Source organism: Panthera onca, chromosome A2 (genome assembly GCF_046562875.1).
Source record: "Panthera onca isolate mPanOnc1 chromosome A2, mPanOnc1 haplotype 2, whole genome shotgun sequence".
Taxonomy (NCBI): Eukaryota; Metazoa; Chordata; class Mammalia; order Carnivora; family Felidae; genus Panthera; species Panthera onca.
Genome location: NC_138340.1, coordinates 99,297,595 through 99,320,427, shown reverse-complemented (window position 1 = coordinate 99,320,427; position 22,833 = coordinate 99,297,595). Strand labels below are relative to the sequence as shown.

General features: G+C 41.7%; 1 protein-coding gene across 3 annotated transcripts in view; it reads left to right on the top strand.

The window, feature by feature from the left end:
• Positions 1-7,165: 7,165 nt before the first annotated feature.
• The window catches only part of SLC25A13 (solute carrier family 25 member 13), a 183,931-nt gene continuing 168,263 nt past the window's right edge, over positions 7,166-22,833 (top strand). For 2 of the 3 annotated variants that reach the window (XM_078442225.2, XM_078442213.2), the window contains exons 1-2: positions 7,167-7,408; positions 20,996-21,060. Coding sequence is in view for 1 of the 3 variants with exons in the window: in XM_078442205.2 (XP_078298331.1) it covers positions 7,394-7,408 (15 nt within the window). In the remaining 2 variants the exon portion in view is untranslated. Of the gene's footprint in view, positions 7,409-20,995; positions 21,061-22,833 lie in introns of all 3 variants that reach the window. The other variant, XM_078442205.2, reaches the window with a different exon arrangement.

Sequence of the window (22,833 nt, the reverse complement as noted above, 5' to 3'; positions counted from 1 at the left end):
TTCAGAACCAGATGTGTTAGGCAGAATAATGGCTTCCCAAAGATGTTCATGTCCTGATCCCCAGAACCTCTGAAATATGTTACATTACATTATATGGCAAAAGAGAATTGAGGTCCGAGGTGGAATTAAAGTTGCTAATCAGTGTGAGCTGAATTGTATACTCCTCAAAATTTATATATAGAAATCCTAACTCCCAGTACCTAAGAAATGTACCTGTATTTGGATATAGGGTATTTAATTAAAATGAGATCCTTAGGATGGGCCTTAATCCAATATGGCTGGCATCTTTATAAGAAGGAAAGATTAGGACACAGGTATGTACACAGGGAAGACCATGTGAAGACACAGGCAGAAGACAGTTGTCCATAAACCAAAGGGAGAGATTTACTAACCCTGCGGAAGAAACTAAGTTTGCTGACACATTGTTCACAGACAGACTTTTAACCCCCAGAATTATGAGAAAATAAGTTTCTATTGTGTAAGTTACCCAGTCTGTGGCACTTTGTTATGGTAAGCCCTAGCAAACTAACACACTGATCAATTGACCTTAATATTGGAAGGTTATCCTGGATTATGTGGGTAAGCCTGATGCAATCACAAGGGTTCTTAAATACAGAAGAGCAAGGCAGAAGAAGCGATCAGATTGATGTGGTATGAGAAGAACTGGACCCACTGTTGCTGGCATTGAAGATGGAGAAGAAGGAGGACCATGAGCCAAGGAGTGTAGGTAACCTCTAGAAGCTGAACGAGCAAGGAATAAATGGATTCTCTCCTACAGCCTCCAGACAGAGAGTAACACAGCCCTGCCAATATCTTGATTTGACCCATTTGGAACTTCTAAAGTGTAAGATAATAAATTTATGTTGTTTGCAACACTAAATCTGTGGTAACTTGTTCCAATGGCAGTAGGAAGTCGATACACAAGGGTTCTGAGCATGGTCTGTACAACACAGCAGGTTACAAGGCATGACCCTTACTTCAGCATGGTTTGGACATCTGTTGCACTCATACCATTAGATGATCTTCAAAATATTCCTACTATTTCTTATTTACCTACTTATTTTGTCAGTGTTGTATAAGATATTAGTGAATGGTGCTGGAATAAGGTACTGGGACAAGCAAATGGTCTGGTCTAACACCTTCACATAGGAAATTTCGAACATGCTTTGAAATTGTGGATGAAGCCAGGTCACCATGGTGTCCTTAATTTAAACTTCTACTCATTGGCCCTTGTCGGGTGATCTTCCTCAATCCTTAGAGGTATTGGTGCTCTAGGTGTAGGACTTCATGTTTTCAAAGCATACATTAAACGGATTTTTACTGAGTGCCTTGTACATACCAGATAGTGTTGCAGACACTGGGCATGCGGCAATGAGCCAACAGAGATACAATCTCTGCTTTCATTCCAGTGGGGGGAGGGAGACAACAAATACCTAAATAAATGTATGCCAGGTGATGATAAGGGATAGAATGAAAACCTAAGCAGGAGGTGAATGGAGTGGGAGCAAGAGATTTCTCTGATATGACATTCGACAAAGACCTGAATGGTAGATCTGTGAATTCTCTGAGGGTCAAGACTGTGTCTTCTTCACCTTTGTTTCTGTGCACAGGTCAAGTCCTTATAATGTAGGACAGAGAAATGATTTAACACTAGAATATAAGACCACGCTGGCAGGGGCTGTAATGATCAACGCTCACCCCATGGAAGTATAATGTATATAGTCCCATGAATACTGGTCAGCATCAGCTATCTATTCCATTTCACTCAAGAGTCCTTTATGCTCTTGAGATACACAGCAATCACATAACTCAGAACTTTTTGGGGTACTATGTGCCATCTGTTGTCCCAATATCTTATTTAGATACTCTCACCAGTCAACACTGTACCCTGGGGACTTGAAACTAGAAATTTAAATTCATCCCCAAATTTGTAGCTGCTGTAGAAGACTTTAGAGGTTTCCTATGCCTCCTGCCAAGTGTATAACTTCAGTGCTTGGGAATCTAATCATTTATGCCTGAATTGCAGTATTTGGCCCTTGACCATTAGGATGAATTCTGTGTAAATTTAGTAATTGTGATTCCTTTTCCCCAGCAGAAGGCTGGTTGCTGTTATGGCCCCTATTTCCATTTTTGGGTAACTTTTGATACTCACATCTTGCATTTGGTGAAACTGAAGGTCTACCCATGAGGGCAAGTGTTCACATGCTTGTGTATACCTGTTCTGCTCCCAGAAAGTAGCTGTTCAAGGCCTTGCTTTCAGAGCGTATCTCAAAGTTTTGGGGATTTGTTTTCAATCACACTTTTCTCAAGATGTCTTGTTTCCTTATCCTGACTACTTCCTCCCTCCCCTTCTTTCCTTTTTAACTAAAAAAATGTTGACATAGCTTTCTCTGTTGGATTTACTAAGAAGCTAGATCATATTCATTTCTGACCTACCTTTAGCCCACTCTCGGGGAAGGCTCATCATGCTTGATCTGACACGTGGCAGGATTCCAAAAACAAAGGACTGCCACAGAAGGTCCTGGAGCCTGTGCAAAGTCAGAACTTGGGAGCTCTTCATTTAGTTATGTCATGGTGCTCCTTTTGCTCTGTCACACATGTCCTTTACCAGCCTGGCATTACCTTTGCAAAACGCAATCCATACAAAGGATCATACTGCAGTTTGTAGTACACGGTCAAATTTCCGGTAGATGATGTGTTTTGCTGGAGTACCCTTTCCAGCATGCTGTAATCTGGTGGTGGTAGTGGCCACAAGAGTGGCCTCTTGTTTGCTTGTTTGTTTTTCAGGGAGCTGAGGAAAAGAGCATGGTCAAAGGGCACCTACAAAGTGTGGCTGCCCTGGGAAAGGTGAAAGCTCAGAGCAGGACACACTGTTCACTCTTCTGAATTCCTGGGGCTTGAGCTCATGCTCAGGCCGTGTGCCTTCATAGCCCATGAGTGTCCCTCATGATTTAGACTGGCTGATTTCCCGGCTGGCCAGGTTGGCATCTGGTGCTTCAAGACTGATGGCTTTGGGACCTGTATTGGTTTCTTTGTTGCAACAAAGTACCGCACACAGGGCAGCTTCAAACAACAGAAATTTATTGTCTCATAGTTCTGGAGGCCACAAGTCCTCAGGCGAGGTGATTATCAATCAGGTAGAGCTATGCTCCCTGTGAGACTCTAGGTAAAATCCTGTCTTTCTTCTTCATGGTTCCTGGTGCTGGCTGTTGATTGTTGGCATTCCTTGGCTTATAGCCCCGTAACACTAATTTTTGTTTTTGTTTGTTTGTTTGTTTTGTTTTTTATCATCTGGCCTTCTCCCAGTGTGTCTCTGTGGCTTCTTTTTTTAACGTTTATTTTTGAGACAGAGAGAGACAGAGCATGAAGGGGGGAGGGTCAGAGAGAGGGAGACACAGAATCTGAAACAGGCTCCAGGCTCTGAGTGGTCAGCACAGAGCCCGACGCAGGGCTCGAACTCACGGACCGCGAGATCATGACCTGAGCTGAAGTCGGCTGCTTAACCGACTGAGCCACCCAGGCGCCCCTCTGTGGCTTCTTATAAGAACACCAGTCATAGTGGATTAAGGGCCCACCCTACTCTGGTATGACCTCATCTTAACTGATTACATCTTCAATTTCCAAATGAGGCACATTCTGAGGTAAAAGGGATTTGGACTTTGGGGGGGACACAACTGAACTTCCAACCCATAATTTTTGGTCAAAATTTAGTGTCAGCTACTTTTAAATTGTAGGAAAGAGGATAGTCTGGGGGCAGAAAGAAGGGGTGAGTATGAGACATGTCGTTTACCAGAGTGCTCCTCAGCCTGTCAGGACATGATGAGTGGTAGGAGGCAAAGTGGCAGGTGCCCAGGCGACTTTATCTTCCTGGATAATGTTTCACATCATGCTAATGTTTAAAGGTTATGTGGAAATCAAGGAGCATCTTTCCCATTTCAGGGCTTGTGACGGTTAAACTTCTTAAAAATTTCATATTTTGGATAATTCCAGAATGAAGGAAGAAGCTTAATAACTGAGTCTGACTCAGTTGAAGTACACTTTGTTCCATATGTGGATATACCTGCATCCACAGTGTGGTAGGCTTGGTAGGTGGACTAATGGCTCCCCACCCCCAAAAAGATGTCCACATCCTAAACTCTAGAGCCTATGAATGTTACCTTATATGGTGGAGACTTTGCAGATATGATTAAAGATCTAAAGATGGACAGATTATTCTGGATATCTGGGTTTGCTCTAAATGTCACGGTTAGTGTCCTTATAAGGGGGAAGCAGAGGAGATCTCAGACAGAAGACACCATGTGAGGGAAGCAGAGTCAGAGACAGAAGATACTATATATGTTAGCTTTGAAGATCAGGAAAGGGGTCATGAGCCCCTGGAAAAGGTAAAAAACAGATTCTCCCCTAAATCTTCTGGAGAGAGCACAGCCCTACTGACACATTGATTTTAGCCCCTTACAGCTCATTTTGAAATTCTGGCCTCCAGAATTGTAAGAGAATACATTTATGTAATTGTAAGAGAATACAAGTATGTGGTGGCTTTGTTAGAGCAGCCATAGGAAACTTATACACAGAGTATGATTCCTTCTATTTAAATTTAAAAATGCAACTCTCTCTGAAAACTTACCATGATGAGCACTGAGTAATGTATAGATTTGTTGAATCACTATATTGTACACCTGAAACTAATATAATGCTATATGTTAACATACTGGAATTAAAATAAAAAACTTAATAAAATTAAAAAAATAGATCTCTCTCTTTCTCTCTGCATAAACACATAGAGATATCAAGACTTGAAGAAAATACGGTAAAATGTTACCAGTGGCTAACTCTGGGGGTAGGATTGTAAGTGATTTTTTTTGGTCATTACTATGATTTCTTAAATTCTTCGAGACTTCTTGAGAAAATCGAACAGATTCTTGATTCTTTTTCTTTAAAAGTTAAGGAACAATTACTCAGTCTTAAAAAGTCTTAAAACTCTGGCCCATGCTGCCAGATGGATGAAAACTTGCAGACATTATGCTCATTGAAATAAGCTGGTCACAAAAAGACAAATACTGTGTGATTCCACTTTTATGAGGAACCTAGAGTAGTCAAATTTATAGAGACAGAATGGTGGTTGTGGGGGGCTGTGAGGGAGGGGGCCTGGGAGTGGTTGTTTAATATAAAGCAAAGAGTTTTAGTTTTGCAAGATGGAAAGAGTTCTGGAAATTGATTGCACAACAATGTGAGTGTGCTTAACATGACTGAACCATACACTTGATATTGGTTAAGACAGATTTAAACCACACGTAAATTTTTTAAAGTTCATCTACATTATAAGAGGAGAGCTTCAGTGATGCCCTTAAAAACAAACGTGCACGGAACGATGTGCTTTCTGTTACATGAGGTTGCGTTTTCTCTGTAACTTTTAAATTCTTTTACAGCAGCTGGAGCCACCTCTCCACATGAGCTTTAGGTTCATCCCCTGCCATTCTTTTCTCTGTCAAATCTCTTGTTTTTGCTTTTGTCTTTATTCTTTCACTCTTTGCGTGGTTTTTCTCCTCCACCTATGAACATGCTCAAGTTTTGGGGGGCTTTGTTAGATCTCTTAAGAGTATGTTAATCAATTGCTCCTTTTTAAAATGCTTCTTTCTCTGGCTTTTACAACATAATTTGTATATTGTACATCCTCTTACAGACACACACTTGTATAACTGATCTTCTATTACTGATCTGTGGTGTCTTTCCAAAATCCATACCAGGGATGTATGTGCAAGGCAGGGTGACTCCCTTTCTTTCTCTTACCCCCACATATAATTATTCAGCAGTGGTGACTAATTTTATCTCCTCTGTATTCTTTTAGCCCTATCCCATCTCTGGTTTCAGGCCCTCAGCCTGTCTTGTCAGAATGTCCCAATAGTTCAGTCTTGCCTCATCTTCCACACTGCAAGCAGAGTGATCCATCTATATTGTAAACCTTACCATGCTTCTTCCTGTCTAAAAGCCTTTTGGTCAAGGTGCCTACCCTTCAGCATGGCACCCAACACCTTCATGACATGGTCCCTAGCTGTCCATCCAGACTCTTCATCCACCAGTTCCACAGCTCATGTCACCTTTCATGATCAACGACTTTCATAACTTGCTGTGGTTCCCCAGCAATTTCTGGGCCTCCTGCCTCTCCTTATTTTCTCTGGCTGGGAAATCTTTGCCTTCCACTTCATTGGCCCAAGACACAGCCACTTTCCTACATTCAGCTTAGGCACCATCTCCCCTAAGGGACTTCCAGAGTCCTCAATGTCCCTACAGTGTCCTGGGAACAGGTTGTTGCCTTAACAGGTTATTTACATAGAAGTTAACTATCTATGTGTCTGCCTCCTCACTAGCCCTTAAACCCTTTAAGGGCTGAGTCCATCTCAAGTCATTTAGGTGTTTCCAGCACCTAGCACACTGTAGGCCCTCAATCAGTGTTGATTAATTAACATAATTATGTAATAAACACTTTTGTTGAAAGGTTATATCCGTAATTAACAAAATATTTAAAGCACTTTTCCCTGACCACCATTGCCTTAATTATAAATTTTGATGGCAGAGATAAATGAACGGAATTTTGATGAAGAAAGCTAAGATCTCTGGAGGTTATACATTTAATTTTTCCATTATAATTTTGACCTATTTTAGCAGGGCCTATCTGGTCGGGGGCGGGGGGATCTTTTGACCTTTATGATCCTAATAGGCAGCGCTGAAATCAAATAGCCTCACAAATATATGTTCTGCATTATACATACCCATTTGGTACTTAAGAGTTTACAGATTTGGCCTAAAAGTAGATTTGCTAGTGATACTACTTTCCTATCTTCCCACTGGCCAGTGCTTTTGGATGCATTATAGCATAATACAGAGTGGAGTCCCTTCAAAAGGGAACCTACGAGGAAATCTGGCTGAACAGTGACCCAAGGGGACTTCCCACCCGGGTGCGTGCCCCTCCTTGCGGGTCTCAAGGGCCTGGAATGGCGGAATCCGGCAGCTTCCCTCGCAAGGCCAACTACCCCTAGGAGGGCGGATCGCACCCCACCACTGCCCCACGGCCCTCGCCGCTGGACAGCGCAGCCGGCGTCACGTGCGCGCGGCCGGTCTACCGCCCCCGGACCCGAGCCCGCCCCGGCCTCAGGGCAGAGGCCGTAGGATCACGCGCGCCCGGGCGGCTTGGGCCGGGCGCAGCCAATGGGCTGGCGGCGCCCGTCTGACCCGCGCCGGCGGGAGGGCGTGGGGAGGCAGGCCGGGCGCGCACGCTGCCGGGCTGTATCGCCATCCCTGCTGCCGCCGGGACGGGAAGTGAGCCGCCGGGGCCCACAGTGAGATCCAGCCACCGAGAGGGTCCTGCAGGCGCCCGGACCCGCACCCGGGGTGAAGCATGGCGGCCGCCAAGGTAAGCGTAGGCCCGTTGCCCCGGGGAGCGTGCCGGCCGGCCGGGGCCCGAGGGCTCGGGCGTTCACGTGCCGCCTTGGTGCAACGGGGAAAGCAAATAGAGAGGGGCCCGGGGCAGCTGTTCCACCTTGCAGCAGCGGAGGAGGGAGGTGACCGCTTCTCCCGGGCAGCACATGTGGCCCATGCGGGGACGGAGGCCCGACCTTGCAGTAGAAACTTTGTCGGCTGAACCCTCCCACTTGGCCCGGGAGGGAAGTCGGTGCCCGGCTGGCGCTCGGCGGGCTGAGCCAAGGTCGGCTTAGAGAAGCCAGGTGCGCCCGGGGCGAAGGAGGGCCCGGGGTCATCAGGTCCCCTCGGCCACCTCAGAGCACACCTGCTTGTGACCCCGGTTGTTACTGACTCGGGCTTTTTCCCGGCGGCACGGCCCGGGCTGAAGCCAGATCCTATTAGGTTTCAAAGGCTCCGCCCTCCCGAGGGTGGGGAAGTCACCTTGACTTCCGTTTTAGAGACTGTTCGGAATAGTTGGCCTGCACGCGTGTGGGTAAAAATGGAGAGGGTCCCCGCCCCGCCCCCCCTTCTCATCTTCCAGCCCCCTCTCCCCATCTGACAACACTTACGTACCGGCCTCTGAGCATTTGAGAGGCTTCTTTTTAGAAATGACAAAACAGATTGTCCTGGGAGCCTGTAACTCTTGTGAAGTTTTACTTAAAAGGAATTCTGCGTAATGTGAATCATTCACTAACCCGGAGGAAAGGCAGCTCCGACAGCTTGACCTTTCCTCTTTTCACCATTTTTTGAAACCTGGACACCATTTCAGTCTCTTTGGACTCCATTTCAACTTTTCTGGCAGAATACCATACTTAGTCCCAATCACTTGAATCATTGGAATTTATTGCTTTTAATTTTAAGTTCACGAAGGCAGCCCTTTAATCAAGCCTATACAACTTCTTAGTTCATTTTAAGTGCAATGAACTTAAATATACCCAACATTTCAAACATTTGTCCTTAATCAAAACTCTGTGATAACCCTCAAGAGGAAAACATGGCCAACACATCATACTCCTATTTATTCAAGCAAACTAATCACATTTGCAATGGAAATTGTAAGCAGACAAATATATTTAAATGCTGTTCTATGACTTAAGTTTCTCCAGACTCCCCAAATCTGCAGGCTTCTTCATGTTTCTAGACTATGTGGCCTAAGTGGCCTTTTTCTTTTCTGTAATGACTCTTGAGTTCCATCCTCAGGAGTGTGTTCTTGGGTGTGTGCATGAGTGTATTTGTGTGTGTGTGTGTGTGTGAACATATTGGTATATATAACTATTTTAGGTAGATTCTTTGAGGATCACTGGTATTTATTTTTGGTAACTACATTAACCCTTTCAAACTCAATGGCTCTTGACCTTTTCTTTGCATTAAATTTGTATCCAGTCAAGATTTCAAGGCCTGATATGAATTCGTTCCTTCCAAGTGACTTCTTCCAGGAGACAGGTGAAAATAGATTCCCATGCTCTTATTATTTTTTATATCTGCATGTGAACTAAATAATTATACTTAATTTGGAGATAAAATAATTGAGGAGCCTAAACTGATGAATGTACATGTAATTTGAGTATAAGAAAAGGATCATGAACTAGTATGAAGTAAAATAAGTGACATGGAAGCAGATTTAACTTTTTGGTTGTATTTTTATTAAGCTATCACATCATATCAATAAGTGCAGTTGAATTGTAACCAAGTAGTGAGGGGGAAGGTGAAACATTTCATTTTTACTCTTTGGGAACTTGTGTGTTTGTTTATTTATTCATTTAGCCTTGCCTCTTTTCAGGATTTCTGATGGCTCATATTATATATACATATATTTACAATCCAAAAAGATATCAAAATCAAGTCAGAGTAGATAAGAAAAGACAGGATAAAGGGAAAGGAAGATGCAGCCATGACTAAAATTAGTGGGAAATAAGGAGGTACTTGCTAGAGGAGACTGCAGTTTCTAGCAGCCAGAGTAAAGAGGAAATGATCAGCAAGGTCAGTCAGTTACTTGGGAGAGAAGTCTCCTTGTACTGAGGGCAGTTTCTCCCCATGTCCTTTATGTGCTGTGAGCAAACTGCATTCAGAACTAGCTCATGACCACAAATATATGTCTGTGGGTTCCATAAGGCCATTTTAATAATGTCCCTCCTTGTAGCTCCAGGGCAGTGCAGTAAATGTAGTCTTAAAAGTTCCCAAAACGAGCTGTGCTGGTCTACTTTAGTCTAAGAATGCCTCTTACTTAGTGGCCTTTGGGCACTATCCTTGTGAGGTGATTCTGTCAGTTGCGGGTCAGTGCTGGGTGGACTGAGTTAAAGGCTGCGCTGTTAGCCTTTTCCTGGCATGCAGTTAGTCCATGTTGCTGCATTGAACACAGAGCCATGGGTTTAACAGTCTCATTTACAAGCAGGATTGACATCCCCTCTTAAAATTTGAAGAGCCTGCCTAGGAGAGAGCCCACTCCAATGGAATGTCCCAGAGGTTGGGCCAAGAATCTGAAACTCAACAATTGTAGGTGAATTTCAGCACTCACTGTGGAGAATTGTTTGAATATTTAATTAAGCAGGTCTGATATTTTCTGGATGAACTTAACCACACCTAGCAGTTTCTTGATCTCTTGATCATTTATTCTGAGTTTCCTTGTTCTTTTTTTCTCCCCCACAAGTGTAACTAATTATTCATGTCCCTCTTCCTTTAAATAGTTCACATAGGAAGGCCAAGAGGCCAAGAATCTAGTCTTTGGTCTGCTTTTATTTTGATTTCTGCATGAAGACTTCTGCATAATGATGCAAAAGATATTTGTTTTTTCATGAGGTAACATTGATCTAAAACTCTTATTATTTTGAGACAGACTCAAAAAACTTCCATTCTCTTGCTGCCTACTTTCTTAAGGTTCCCTTCCTATATGGTAAATGGTAAGTGGTCTGCCTGTACTATTTGTGTCGTTTTCAGTATTTCTTTTAAAACCTTCTAAGCACTGCCCTGCATGTATTAAAATGTAAATGAGTTTTTTAAATGATATTTCATGCAACTTCACAAAAAAATGCATTTTTAAAAAGTAGTAATAAGGGGAAACCTCCCCTTCCCCTTTGCCCCCATTTGGTTGTAGGGAACATTCATTCTTGGTCATTGGTTGAATTTGTATATTAATAATGATGAAATGAAACTAGATGAAACTTAAAAGTTAGAGAATGCTTACTTGAGTTCAGGCCTGAGAAATGTTCAGATATAAAACTGGACATGGACCGATAATTTGGCCTAGAACTAAAGGAAATTTGGAACAAATTGAAGCATTAATAATAATGAAAATTTGGTCTGTAGGACTAGAACACTTAGGATTGATACTGCATTCTTGGAGGAGTTGTTGCTATGATCACTGATCACTGACTGCTTCAGAGTTGTGTATTATGTTCTTTCTAATGTTCCAAATGGGACTAAACTGAGGATGTGAAAATGAATTGGTCTCCTTTTGGGCCTTCTAGAAAACCACAACTATACTATAGGCTGAATCCTGTCATGGAAGTGCTCTAAGTAGTGGTTAGTGCCACAAAAGGGGCTATGGAAGCACTGGGGAAGGAGATGGATTCTGTGGGGGTGGAAGGAGGAAACATCTCAAAAGTGGTGGTATTTCAGCAAGAATGGCTGGGCAAAGAGCGAAAACCCGTTCCAACAATAAGAAACCACAAGTGTAAGGCCGAAGTGACAACACTTGCTACTTGTAGGGGATAGGATAGCAGGTAATGAAATCCATAAAAGAGCAGGGAACCCTCCCTGAGTACTTACTAGATAAGAGATTTGGTCTAATGCTTCTTGTTAGTAACTTACCTATATCCTGTAGCAGTCCTATGAGTTACATGCTATCATCCATGATTTACAGATGATGACTCTGGACACCAAGAGTTGATGTAAGTGGCTGAAGAACAGATAATTAGGAAGTGAAGGAGCTGGAGTTCAGGTCCAGTCAGTCTGGCTCCAGAGTCTGCTCTTATCCTGTGTTCCCTAGGGTCTGCCTGCGTGGTAGTTTGGGTAGAGAGTAGAGCGCATGAGAGAGGGGAGATGGCTTAGGAGGGAAATTAGGTGCTTCAGAGTAAGCCAGATTTTTATGTAAGAACCACTTACACAGTGTCTGCTATGTGCCAGGAACTTTCCCAAGTGCTTTACAAATAATAACTCAATTACTTTTCATAATAGCAAGAAGGGTGCTATTTTTGTCCTTATTTTAATAGGTGAGAAAACTGAGGCCCAGAAAGGTTAAGTAATTTCCTTAAAGTTATATAGTAAGTAAGTGATACAGCCTGGATTTGAACCTTGCCAGTATTTTTTCAGTGTCTTTGCTCTTCACCTGTCTCCACCTCTCCCAGGCCTTAAAAAGAGTTCTGTTTGCAAAGGTGCATGTGAAAATTCACATGTTATCAGTTATGGACGTATGTATTTCCTGGTCTTCCTAGTCCAGTAGTTTGTAGCACACTGTGACACTCAGTGTATGTTTCATTGCAGTGTTGATTTGCTATAGCTTTCTTTAAAAAAAATTTTTTTTAATGTTTATTTATTTTGGAGAGAGAGAAAGAGAGAGAGAGGGAGGCAGAGCTTGAGTAGGGGAGGGGTAGAGAGAGAGGAAGACACAGAATCCAAAGCAGGCTCCAGTGTCTGAGCTGTCAGCACAGAGCCCGATGCAGGGCTTGAACTCACCAGCTATGAGATCATGACCTGAGCCAAAGTCCGATGTTTAAATGACTGAGCCACCCAGGCGCCCCTGGCTTTCTTTAAAAAAAAAAAAAAAAAAAAAAAAAAATTTATTTTTGAGAGAGAGAGTGAGTGAGCACGGGGGAGGGGCAGAGAGAGAGGGAGCCACAGAATCCGAAGCAGGCTCCAGGCTCTGAGCTGTCAGCACAGAGCCCCACGTGGGGCTTGAACCCACGAACCAGGCCGTGTCCTAAGCCGAAATTGGACGCTTCACTGACTAAGCCACCCAGACACCCTGATTTGCTATGGCTTTCAAACCACATTGCTGAGGCCAAGAATTGTCATATACCTTTTTTTAAAAATAGCTTTATTGAGAATTCATGTACCATACAATTCACTCATTTAAAGTGTACAATTCAGTAGTTTTCATATATTCACAGAGTTGGGCAACTATCCATGCTGTCATATGCCTTTGTAAAAATCTTAATCCACTGTTTACTACTAAGGACTTGGACTGTATTTTTAAGCTCCATGCTTTTCTCATTTCTCATCCTATAACAATGCCCTATTCAAACGTTTCTTAATGAGGATGAAATGAGATTTGGGCTTATCACAGATATTCTTTAAATGGGAAGTTTCTTTCCCTTATGGTAAAACCACTAGGTATTTAGTGATATCACAACATCATAATAAAGCAGAGCAGTTTTTGTGCTAGACAGGAAGGAAAAAAAGTTTGAATTGTTTTTTATGCTACCACGATGGTGGTAAGTTTCTGTGGTTCTGCTGAGGTTTGGATTTAGAGTTTCTTAAATTGATGGAGCTGGTGAGGAATGGGTTTAAATAACACAGTGGTCCTCTCTCCTCCCTACCAGTCCTGTCCCCTCTTGCTAGGTAAAGAAACGGAGTCCCAGAAAAATGTGTAATTGGACTAAGTCCCCTGATAAACCCTTTTGCTTTTTGCACACAGGCCACATGCCTTCACCAATGTTGGTCAGCAGATAGAGAACTGGGGTGGGTGGGAAGGGTTCAAAGCCAAGCTATGGTGTAAGAAAGTCAGGGAGCAATTCTTTTTGGATATTGAATTCTTCATAAGATTGGTGGAGGGGCTCTGACTCCTTCTACTTCTTTGACCTGTTGTCCTGTGTCCAGCCTCTGCTTTTGTTGAGTTCTCAGATGGAATCATTCCTCCCTGAGTTTTCCACTATCTGTGAGGATTAGGCCTACTGAGCATGGTTTCTTCCTACTCTCCTTGCCCAGCATTTGCTGCTTCATAAGCACCCATCCTTCCTGTCATGATGCCTTGGATGCCTTTGAGTGAGTCTTGGAACAGAGGAATGTGTGAATCTGCAGACGTGTGCTGGTTTTGCTGGGGAGTAAGGAGGATGTGCCCTTACTGCAGTGATACAATTCCCTTAGCAAATGTATTTAACAGCAACTGAGCAAGCACTATTTTCATGGCCTGTTTAACCAGACCTTCTTGTTGGGTTAAATCGCCCCAATTTATGGTGGCTCTGGTCTGTTACCTCAGAATTATTCCCAGTGGTTTATTTGTAGCGTGGTGGTCTGGTTTGTTGATTAGAAACGTTTATAAGATAGAGTACTCGTACTCACCATTTCCTTTGGAAATTTGCTGTGCAGTTGCATGAATGAAAATAGGCCCTGATGGTTCCTTTTGAGTTGAGGTGCTGACAACATAGCAAAGTTTGCAGTGTTGAAATTTTTAGTAATTTAGCCTAAATAAACCACTCTGTTTAATGACTGTTATTAGGCTGGTAGCTTTGTCTTGGTTTCCACACGTAGTCACAGTTTCCACATGTTATCCATGAAAACTGTTGACTTGATACAAGAGTCAGATATTTCAAGATACACTTATTGTTCTATGGTAAAACGTCTTTTGCGTCAGACTTATGCAGTACAATTTGTAAGAAAACTGTGAAGTGTAGGGGAGGGAAAAGTTCTCCCGGACTCTCCTAGGGTCCCTGGCTGGATCTGAAGATTAAACTGACAGAAACAGATGGGAGAAACGTATACAAGTTTCATTGAATTTTTACATATACGTGAGAGGCTTCACAAGAGAATGAAGACCCAAAGAAGGGACCAGAGTAGGAAGCTTTTATTCCTTTTAAACAAATTTGTGAAGAATTGACAAGACAGAGGCATTTGGGCTAGGAGTAGTAAATGGTGAAGAAGTAACTAGGAGATAAGGGTTAGTTTAATGATGTTTAATGATGTACAGTTTAATGATGTACAGCTTTCTGGATCCCCAATTCCCCATCTCTGGTGATAAGAATGTCTTTTCTCCTCCTAGTGCAGGGAGGGTACCCTGGTACCCTTCACATGGGGATTCTGTGACTGATTTCAGGAAAGAGGGCTGTGGGGAGAAGGTCAGAGTGACTTTCCTCCTTTTGCTGTTTTCTCAGACTCCTTCAGCTTAAGATTTTCCATATGCCAAAATGCTACATTGTGGTGAAATATGTCCTGAACTCCATCATGAGCCTGATTTGAACAGGCTTGTAGCCCCAGGTGCCTGTTTAGAAGTTTCTCCAAGTTAGACACGTGATTTTTATATGTCTGATTCTGGTCACAGTTCTAGACTGAGCAGTTGAGGAGCTCAGAACTGCTTTCTTATATGGGAAGAGGCTGCAAGAATGTTTTGTTTTGTTTATTTATTTATTTTTAAATCAGTAGCTCTGGTTTCGTGAAGAGCTAGACAGGCAGGAGTGGCTATATGCCCACTTCTTCCACTAATGGTGAGAACTTGGACAAGTCTACCTTCTCTGGGTACTTAGTGTCACCTTGTGGAAAACAGGGACCATCTGTGATGTGTGTGATGAGCAAATGCAATGTAACATGTGAAACCACTGCGAATTATCAAGGAATGTCAAGAGATGTTGTTGCGGGCTGTGGGACATTTCCACCTAACTGAAAACCGGGGGACAAAGATATTATTTGACATGCTTGAACAAAACGTAGCGTGCTTTTCTTAAGCTTGTGATCCATTTTAGTATTCACCATAATGGCTAGCCTCTGTGGCTGCTTAGCCAAATTCTCTGAGTGGTCTACTGGAGCTTGGCTATTAGAAGTTTTGGTCCATGGACCCGCAGCATTGGTTTACTTGGGAGCTTGTTAGAATTGCAGCATATTTTGAGGAATCTCCATAATGTTCTCCAGAGTGGCTGTACCAGTTTGCATTCCTACCGGCAGTGCAAAAGGGTTCCCCTTTCTCTGCATCCCCGCCAACATTTGTTGTTGCCTGACAACAATGTTATCCATTCTGACAGGTGTGAGATGGTATCTCATTGTGGTTTTGATTTGTATTCCCTGATGATGAGTGATGTTGAGCATCTTTTCATGTGTCTGTTAGCCATCTGGATGTCTTCTTTGGAAAAGTATCTGTTCATTGCCTGTTTCTTTACTGGATTATTTGTTTTTTGGGTGTTGGGTTTGATAGGTTCTTTATAGATTTTGGATACTAACTCTTTATCCGATATATCATTTGCAAATATCTTCTCCCATTCTGTCAGTTGCCTTTTGGTTTTGTTGATTGTTTCCTTTGCTGTGCGGAGGCTTTTTATCTTGATGAGGTCCAAGTAGTTCATTTTTGTTTTTGGTTCCCTTGCCTCCGGAGACGTGTTGAGTAAGAAGTTGCTCTGGCTGAGGTCAAAGAGGTTGCTGTCTGATTTCTCTTGAAGGATTTTGATGGTTTCCTGTCTCACATTTAGGTCTTTCATCCATTTGGAATTTATTTTTGTGTATGGTGTAAGAAAGTGGTCCAGGTTCATTCTTCTGCATGTCGCTGTCCAGTTTTCCCAACACCATTTGCTGAAGAGACTGTCTTTTTTCCATTGGATATTCTTTCCTGCTTTGTCAAAGATTAGTTGGCCATATGTTTGTGGGTCCATTTCTGGGTTTTCTATTCTGTTCCATTGATCTTTGTGTCTGTTTTTGTGCCAGTACCATACTGTCTTGATGATTACAGCTTTGTAATATAGCTTGAAGTCTGGAATTGTGTTGCCTCCAGCTTTGGTTTTCTTTTTCAACATTACTTTGGCTATTTGGTATATTTCTGATTCCATACAAATTTTAGAATTGTTTGTTCTAGTTCTGTGAAGAATGCTGGTATTATTTTGATAGGGGTTGTAAACTACCCTACAATCTATCAATTGCACTGCTAGGTATTTATCTGAAGAATACAAAAATGTTGATTTGAAGGGGCACATGCACTCCAATGTTTATAGCAGCACTATCAACAATAGCCATATTATGGAAAGAGCCTAAATGTCCATCGACTGATGAAAGGATAAAGAAGATGAAGTAAATGTATATAGTAGAATATTACTTGGCGATGAAAAGGAATGAAGGCTTGCCATTTGCAACAACATGGATGGAACTAGAGTGTATAATGCTAAGTGAAATAAGTCAGTCAGAGAAAGACAAATACCATATGATTTCACTTATACGTGGAATTTAAGAAACAAAACAGATGAACATAGGAGAAAGGAAGAAAAGATAAAAAGAGAGAGGGAGGCAAACCATAAGAGACTCTTAAATACAGAGAACAAACTGAAGGTTGCTGGAGGGGTGTTGGGTAGGGGGATCGGCTAGATGGGTGATGGGCATTAAGGAGGGCAGTTGGGATGAGCACTGCATTTTATATGCAAGTGATGAATCACTAAATTCTACTCCTGAAATCATTATTACATTATATGTTAACTAACTTGGATTTAAATAAAAGTTAATGATTTAAAAAAGAATTCCAGCATTTTTGGACTTATGCCAGGCCAAAGATTCTGTTGCATTAGAATCTGCCTTTCAACTAGATCCTCACGGGACTGCATGCACATTAAAGTTTAAGGAATATTGGTCTGGAGCTCTCATTAGTGTGTAATTAAATGTAGCTACCTTTCTAAACCAAGGGTGCAGTACCTTTTGAATTGGTTGTAAGTTAGTCCAACTTTTTGCAGAATTAAATACACAGTGATAAAATTCAGTATAAATTTTAGGCTTTTTAGGGATTCATTTTGATTCCACATTGGGGTCAGGGTATTATTTTTGGAACACATGTCTGAATTATTATTTAAGGAAATGTATGATTATTATACAAGGGTTGTACTTTTCTCCATTTCTTAACTACCCACACATACTTAAAGTTCCCGAATATGAACTTACACGTATTCTCTTTTTCGATATTCTCTCCTAAAGGTCACCAGTGACCTCAGTTCTGAAACTGTTGCCCTATCTTCTTTATTACTGGCCTGGTGGGACCCCCCCCCCCCCCAATGTCCCACCCCTTTCTTCCTATAGCACCTTCTGTCAGCTTTCATAATGTCCCCTCTCATGGGTGGCCTCTTAACTCATATTATTGCTTTATTCTCCTTTGTGGGCTTCCTTTCGTCCTTCTTTTCTCCCCGAAATGTTGGTGTCCTGAGACTCTCTTCCCCCTGCAGGGTGATGGCTCCGTGTAACTCAGTCTGGGCAGCTCTCTCAAGCAGCAGCCTTGCATTTTCAGCTGTTTGTTGGAAATCTCAACTTTTCTGCCTCAGAGATAATTCAAACTCTGCTTACCTAGAATTGAATTCATCTTCTTGGTCATTCCTGTCTTTCAGTCTGTAAATTAACTTTCCTGCTGATTAAAATGTCCGATTAGTTCAATTGAGTACCTGATGTGGTCAGCCAGGAGAGACCATCAGCAGTAATTTGGATGTGGACAAAGAGATGGGTCTGTGAAACCCTTCTGCTGCCCTTCTAGTGTCCTGTCTCTTCCATTTATGCCCAGGTCTTCATTACCTTTTAGCCACAGCGTTTCTGTAGCTTCCAAGCTAGTCTTGCCTTTGGTCTGTTCCCTTTCCTTCCGTCTCCATGCGACCCAGAACCGTCAAAGGCAGCTTCTAAGATTGGCTCTTGTTCCCATGCTAATAGCAGTACTGTGTTCACATGGACAGCACCTAACAGTTTTTAAAAGATGTATTTGTGTGTGCGATTGATACCAACTATCTGTCAACTCATACTGTACTGGGCTTCTAAAATGAGTCAACTATCAGACTTGTTTTCAAGAACTCACAGTCTAATGGGATTAAAATAACCAGGTGATATGAAGACCCAAGCTTCACTATTTTATCTTTATTATCAACAGGGTAGCCGGGAAGGTACGGTAGCCTCATTTGACAGGGCACCTTAAGGTTCGGAAAAGTTATGCAAATAACAATAACAACAGCAGGTTCCATTTATTTAATACTTATAAAGTCAGGCACTGTTCTAGGCACTCTGTGTATATGAAGGAATCTAGTCTTCTCAACAGTTTTATGACATATAAGTGCTGTTCTTATCTCCATTATAAAGATGGGCAACTGCATCTGAACAGAGTATTTAATATTTAAGTCTCTTGAGGACAGAGAGGTTAAATGATTTGTCCAAGGGCACAGAGTTTAGAATTGGCAGATTTGAAGACAAGCAGCCTGGGTCCAGAGTCCACGTACATAACCACTGTGTGACATTGCCTTCTTTAATTTACCTTGTCACACAGTGTAGTTTCATGTTGCCTACAGAATAAAATTTAATCTCTGTAGCCAGCCAATGCCTCTTTGATCTTGGCTGTTGTCTAGTTTTTCCAGTATTACTGCACACTCATTCCCTTCGGATATCCTTCACAGTGGTTTATGAATGGGACCCCTGTTTGCATTGCTGGCCAGAAAGCTATGGCAACAGTGTAGCAGGGAAAAAGGGAGTTTGTTTGTTTGTTTGTTTGTTTGTTGTTTAACTTAGAGCTCAGTCAGAGACAGATATGTTTCTTGTCATTTCTCTATGTTGGTCGGCTGGGTTTTTTTCAGTTCTCTTTAGTTCTTAGGAAAAGGGGTCTTAGTTTTATTTTGCCATTCATTGAAGCACCTGTCAGGATGTTAAAATCCATGTCCTAGGTTTATAGTTATTATGGCTGGTTTGTTCTAATCAAGATTCAGACACAAGCCACACATGGCATTTGACTGATACACCTTTTAAATCTTGTTAATCTATATGTTCTCCTACCTCTGTTACTCTGTTTCCTTGAGGTTTATTTGATGAGGGAATTGGGTCATCTTTCCTACAGTTTCCTACAATTTGGATTTTGCTGATTGCTTCCCCCTGGTGATCCTCTGTCCCCAGTGTTTTCAGACAAGTGATAGATATGGAGGCTTGATCCAAGTTTAGGGTTTTATTTATTTTTATTTTTTGTTTTGGCTAGAGTACCTCCTAAGGGGTGCTAGGTGCCTCTCTCAGGTTATGGGGTACTTGGTACTGGGTACAGCATCAGGGGGCACATAATTCTTGGTTGTTTCCTGTGTTGTTATGTTTGATCACTGGGGCTTGGATGTTGCTTTTCTATGCCAACAACTGTTTGCATAATGGCTTATTTTATTTTTAAGGTTTATTTATTTATTTTGAGAGCAAGAGTGAGAGAGAGAGAAATATCCTAGGCAGGCTCCACACTGTCAGTGCAGAAGCTGATGCAGGGCTCAAACTCTTGAACCATGAGATCATCACCTGAGCCTAAGTCAGACATTTAACTGACTGAGCTACCCAGGTGCCCCAGAATGGCTTATTTTAGTTGGCTAAATTTTAATATTAACAGTCATTCTCATGTATTATGATTTTCATTCTTGAAACACACACGTGCATGTATATATGTATATATATTACAGAAAGTGTGTATCACAGTTGTTACAAAAAATAATGGCTATTAAAATCATTTGGATTTTAATGGCTGTAGAGTTTGGAATGATGAAAAGATTATTGCTGATGGTTGTCCAACATTGTGAATACATGAAATGGCACTGAATTGTACACTTAAAAATGGTTAAAGTGTTAAGTTTTATGTATATTTTACCATGATAAAAACAAATCAGTTATAAATGGATTGTAATACATTGAATTAAAAAAAAAACAAAACAAAACCAATACCATCATTCCATGAGTGAATAGTATTCATGCCCCAAAAAGTGAAACTGAGGTAGAGGGTAGGAGGTAAAGTTCTTTTAGTGAAGAATTGCCAACCAATAAAGGTTGAAGGCTTGATTGAATTAGAAAAAGGAAAAAAAATCATTTTGCAACCTGCAGGTAATAATGGATTCGCGCAAGGGTCTCCAGTGGATGCCAAAACCATTCAGTGAAAGATAGTTGGAATTCCTATGGTCTCAAAGTATCTCCTTGTAAATTACTTACTAATTACAAAGGAGGAAGAAGGTACCTTTACAATGAAGGACTCTGCCGCAATCTGTGATCCAATTTAACATCATCAAGAAATGGGACAAGCTATCATTGCTGATGTGATGTAGTAGGAAGTACCCAGCATATGCATAACTTTTGGAGACTTCTTGCTAACAATGTTGAATCTGAATCTAATCATGGAGAAACAGACAAATTCAGAAAGTAGGACTTTCTGTAAAACCTCTGGTCTGACTTCAAAAATCTTGGTGTTATGAATGAAAAGGCTAGATTAAAGGAGACCTCCAAAGAGATGTGACAGCCAAATGCAGGGCTTGGGCTTGGATCCAAAATAAATAAGCAAAACAGTAAAATAAGTAAATGAAAGAATGCCCAGTTGGCGTAACTCAATTAAGGAGAATATATTAAGCAATTCTGTATTAGTTTACTAGGGCTGCCGTAACAAAGTACCACAGACAGAGTGGCTTAGACAACAGAAATTTATTTTCTCACAGATTTGGAGGCCAGAAGTCCAAGATCAAGGTGTTGGCAGAGTTGGCAAGGTGAGAGAAGATTTAGAATTAGCTCTTTGGCTCCTAGGTGACCTTTTTGACCCTGTGTCTTCACATGGTCTTCCCATTGTGTCTGTGTCCTAATTTGGTTTCTTGTGAGCGTTCACACACTTATTTTATTGCAGGTTGATGTTGACTCTGAGTTTGCGGATTCCTCTTCTTTCCATTGCCCACCGTCTCTGTTCCAGAGGTAAAAAAAGCTCAACCCCTGGTTCTCTTTTTTGGTGGTTCTTGAAGATTTGTTAGCCCTATTTTGGTGTCCATCGGCAGGTCGAGAAGAGCCTGGTCTTGACCTTTGTCCAGTTTTCTGTTGGACTATTTGTCTTTTCACATTGATTTGTTCTCAGAGCACTTTTAAATTAAGAACCTTGGCCCTTTGTCCTATCTGTTGCACATTTTTTTTTTGTAGTTGTTTGATGTTTAACTGGTTCATACTCACTTTTGATTTCTTTTTTATGTTACATATTTATTAATCTTTTTGTTTATGGATTCTGGGCTGTCAGTCATGTTTAAATACAGCTTCCCCACTTCATATAAGAAACCACTTGTGTTTTTCTAGTACTCTTTCTCTCTTTTGGAAGATTATTTACTAATTATCTGCAGTTATTTTGATATAAGATGAAAGGTAGGGAACCAGTTTAATTTTTGTTGTTGTTGTTCAACCCCAGGGGTCACGAACTTTCACTAGTGCCACATCACCAGCTGGCATGACCTGCTGCCAGCCCAGGCCAGACCTTCTGCTGGCTTAGTTTCGAAAGGGAAAATACCGTCAGTTCAGAAAGCCAAGAGAGCCTCCCTTGGGGCTCAGCTGCCTTCCGATGACTCAGTCAGCTCTGCCGCTGGGAACATGGAAACGGTGTCAGTAACTGGGAAGCAAGGCACTGTTAGATTCTGCCCCAGCATCCACCACTTTCATTCAGTCCTTCCTTCCCCTGTCTCCTCCACACTCACAGATAACACAGGAAGTCACGTTGCTGGTTAGTGATAGGGTGAAAATTTAAATGTCCATTTGCAAAGCCCATAAAATAGAGGCAGATAGCATTCTGTGAGGGAAATCTGGTTGGACAATCTGGAAAATCTTCCCAGAAGAATTGGCATTTGACTTAGGTCTTGAAAGAACTGCAGCATTTTTAAATTTTCCAGAATGTGCAAAAAAAATATAGAAGAATATAATGAACCCCCCCATGTTCCTATCTAGTCAGTTTCAGGAATTATCAGCTTATGGCCAATACTGTTGCATTTATATCACTGTCTCTCTTCCATCCATCCGCCTGGTGTTTTCAAAGCAAATCCCCAACATATTGTATATGTAAATATCTAAAACAGATTTTTTAAATGAACAACCAAAATACTATCATACCTAAAAAATTCGGTGATTCTTCAATATGATCAAATATCTGTTCTGTACATGTTTTATACATTTCCCCCTTTCTTAATAATTTCTTAAATAGTTTTTTTTATTGTTACCTAAATAAGGCCCAGGCATTGCAATTGGTTGATGTGTCTTAATATTTCTTAATGTCTAGGTTCTCTTGCTCTTTCGATCTTGTCTTCTCTCTTTTTTCTTCTGAAAGCCAGTATAACATAATGGTTGAAATCCTGGACTCTGTGTTCAAAGTATGGCTCTGGGCAAGTTACTCTATTTGTACCTCGTTTTCCTCATTTATGAAAAGGGGCATAGTTGTATTTCTTTACTGGGTCAGTGTGCTCATGTTTGTGAAGCTCAGAGCCAGGCCTGGGACATAGTAAGCTTTACAGAAGCGTGAGCTGTGGGTTTGGAATCAGAGAAGTTGCTCAGAGTAACATTGCAAGTCAGCAGACTATGGGAGAGAGCAGAGGAGGGCTCATGTGAGTGAAATTTTGTGCAGTCTTGAGGATGTGAATCCTGGCTGTGCAGAGGGCTCCTATTTCTTTTTCTTTTGGCTGCCTGCTGGGTTCTTGATATTTCTTCAGTTCTATGATG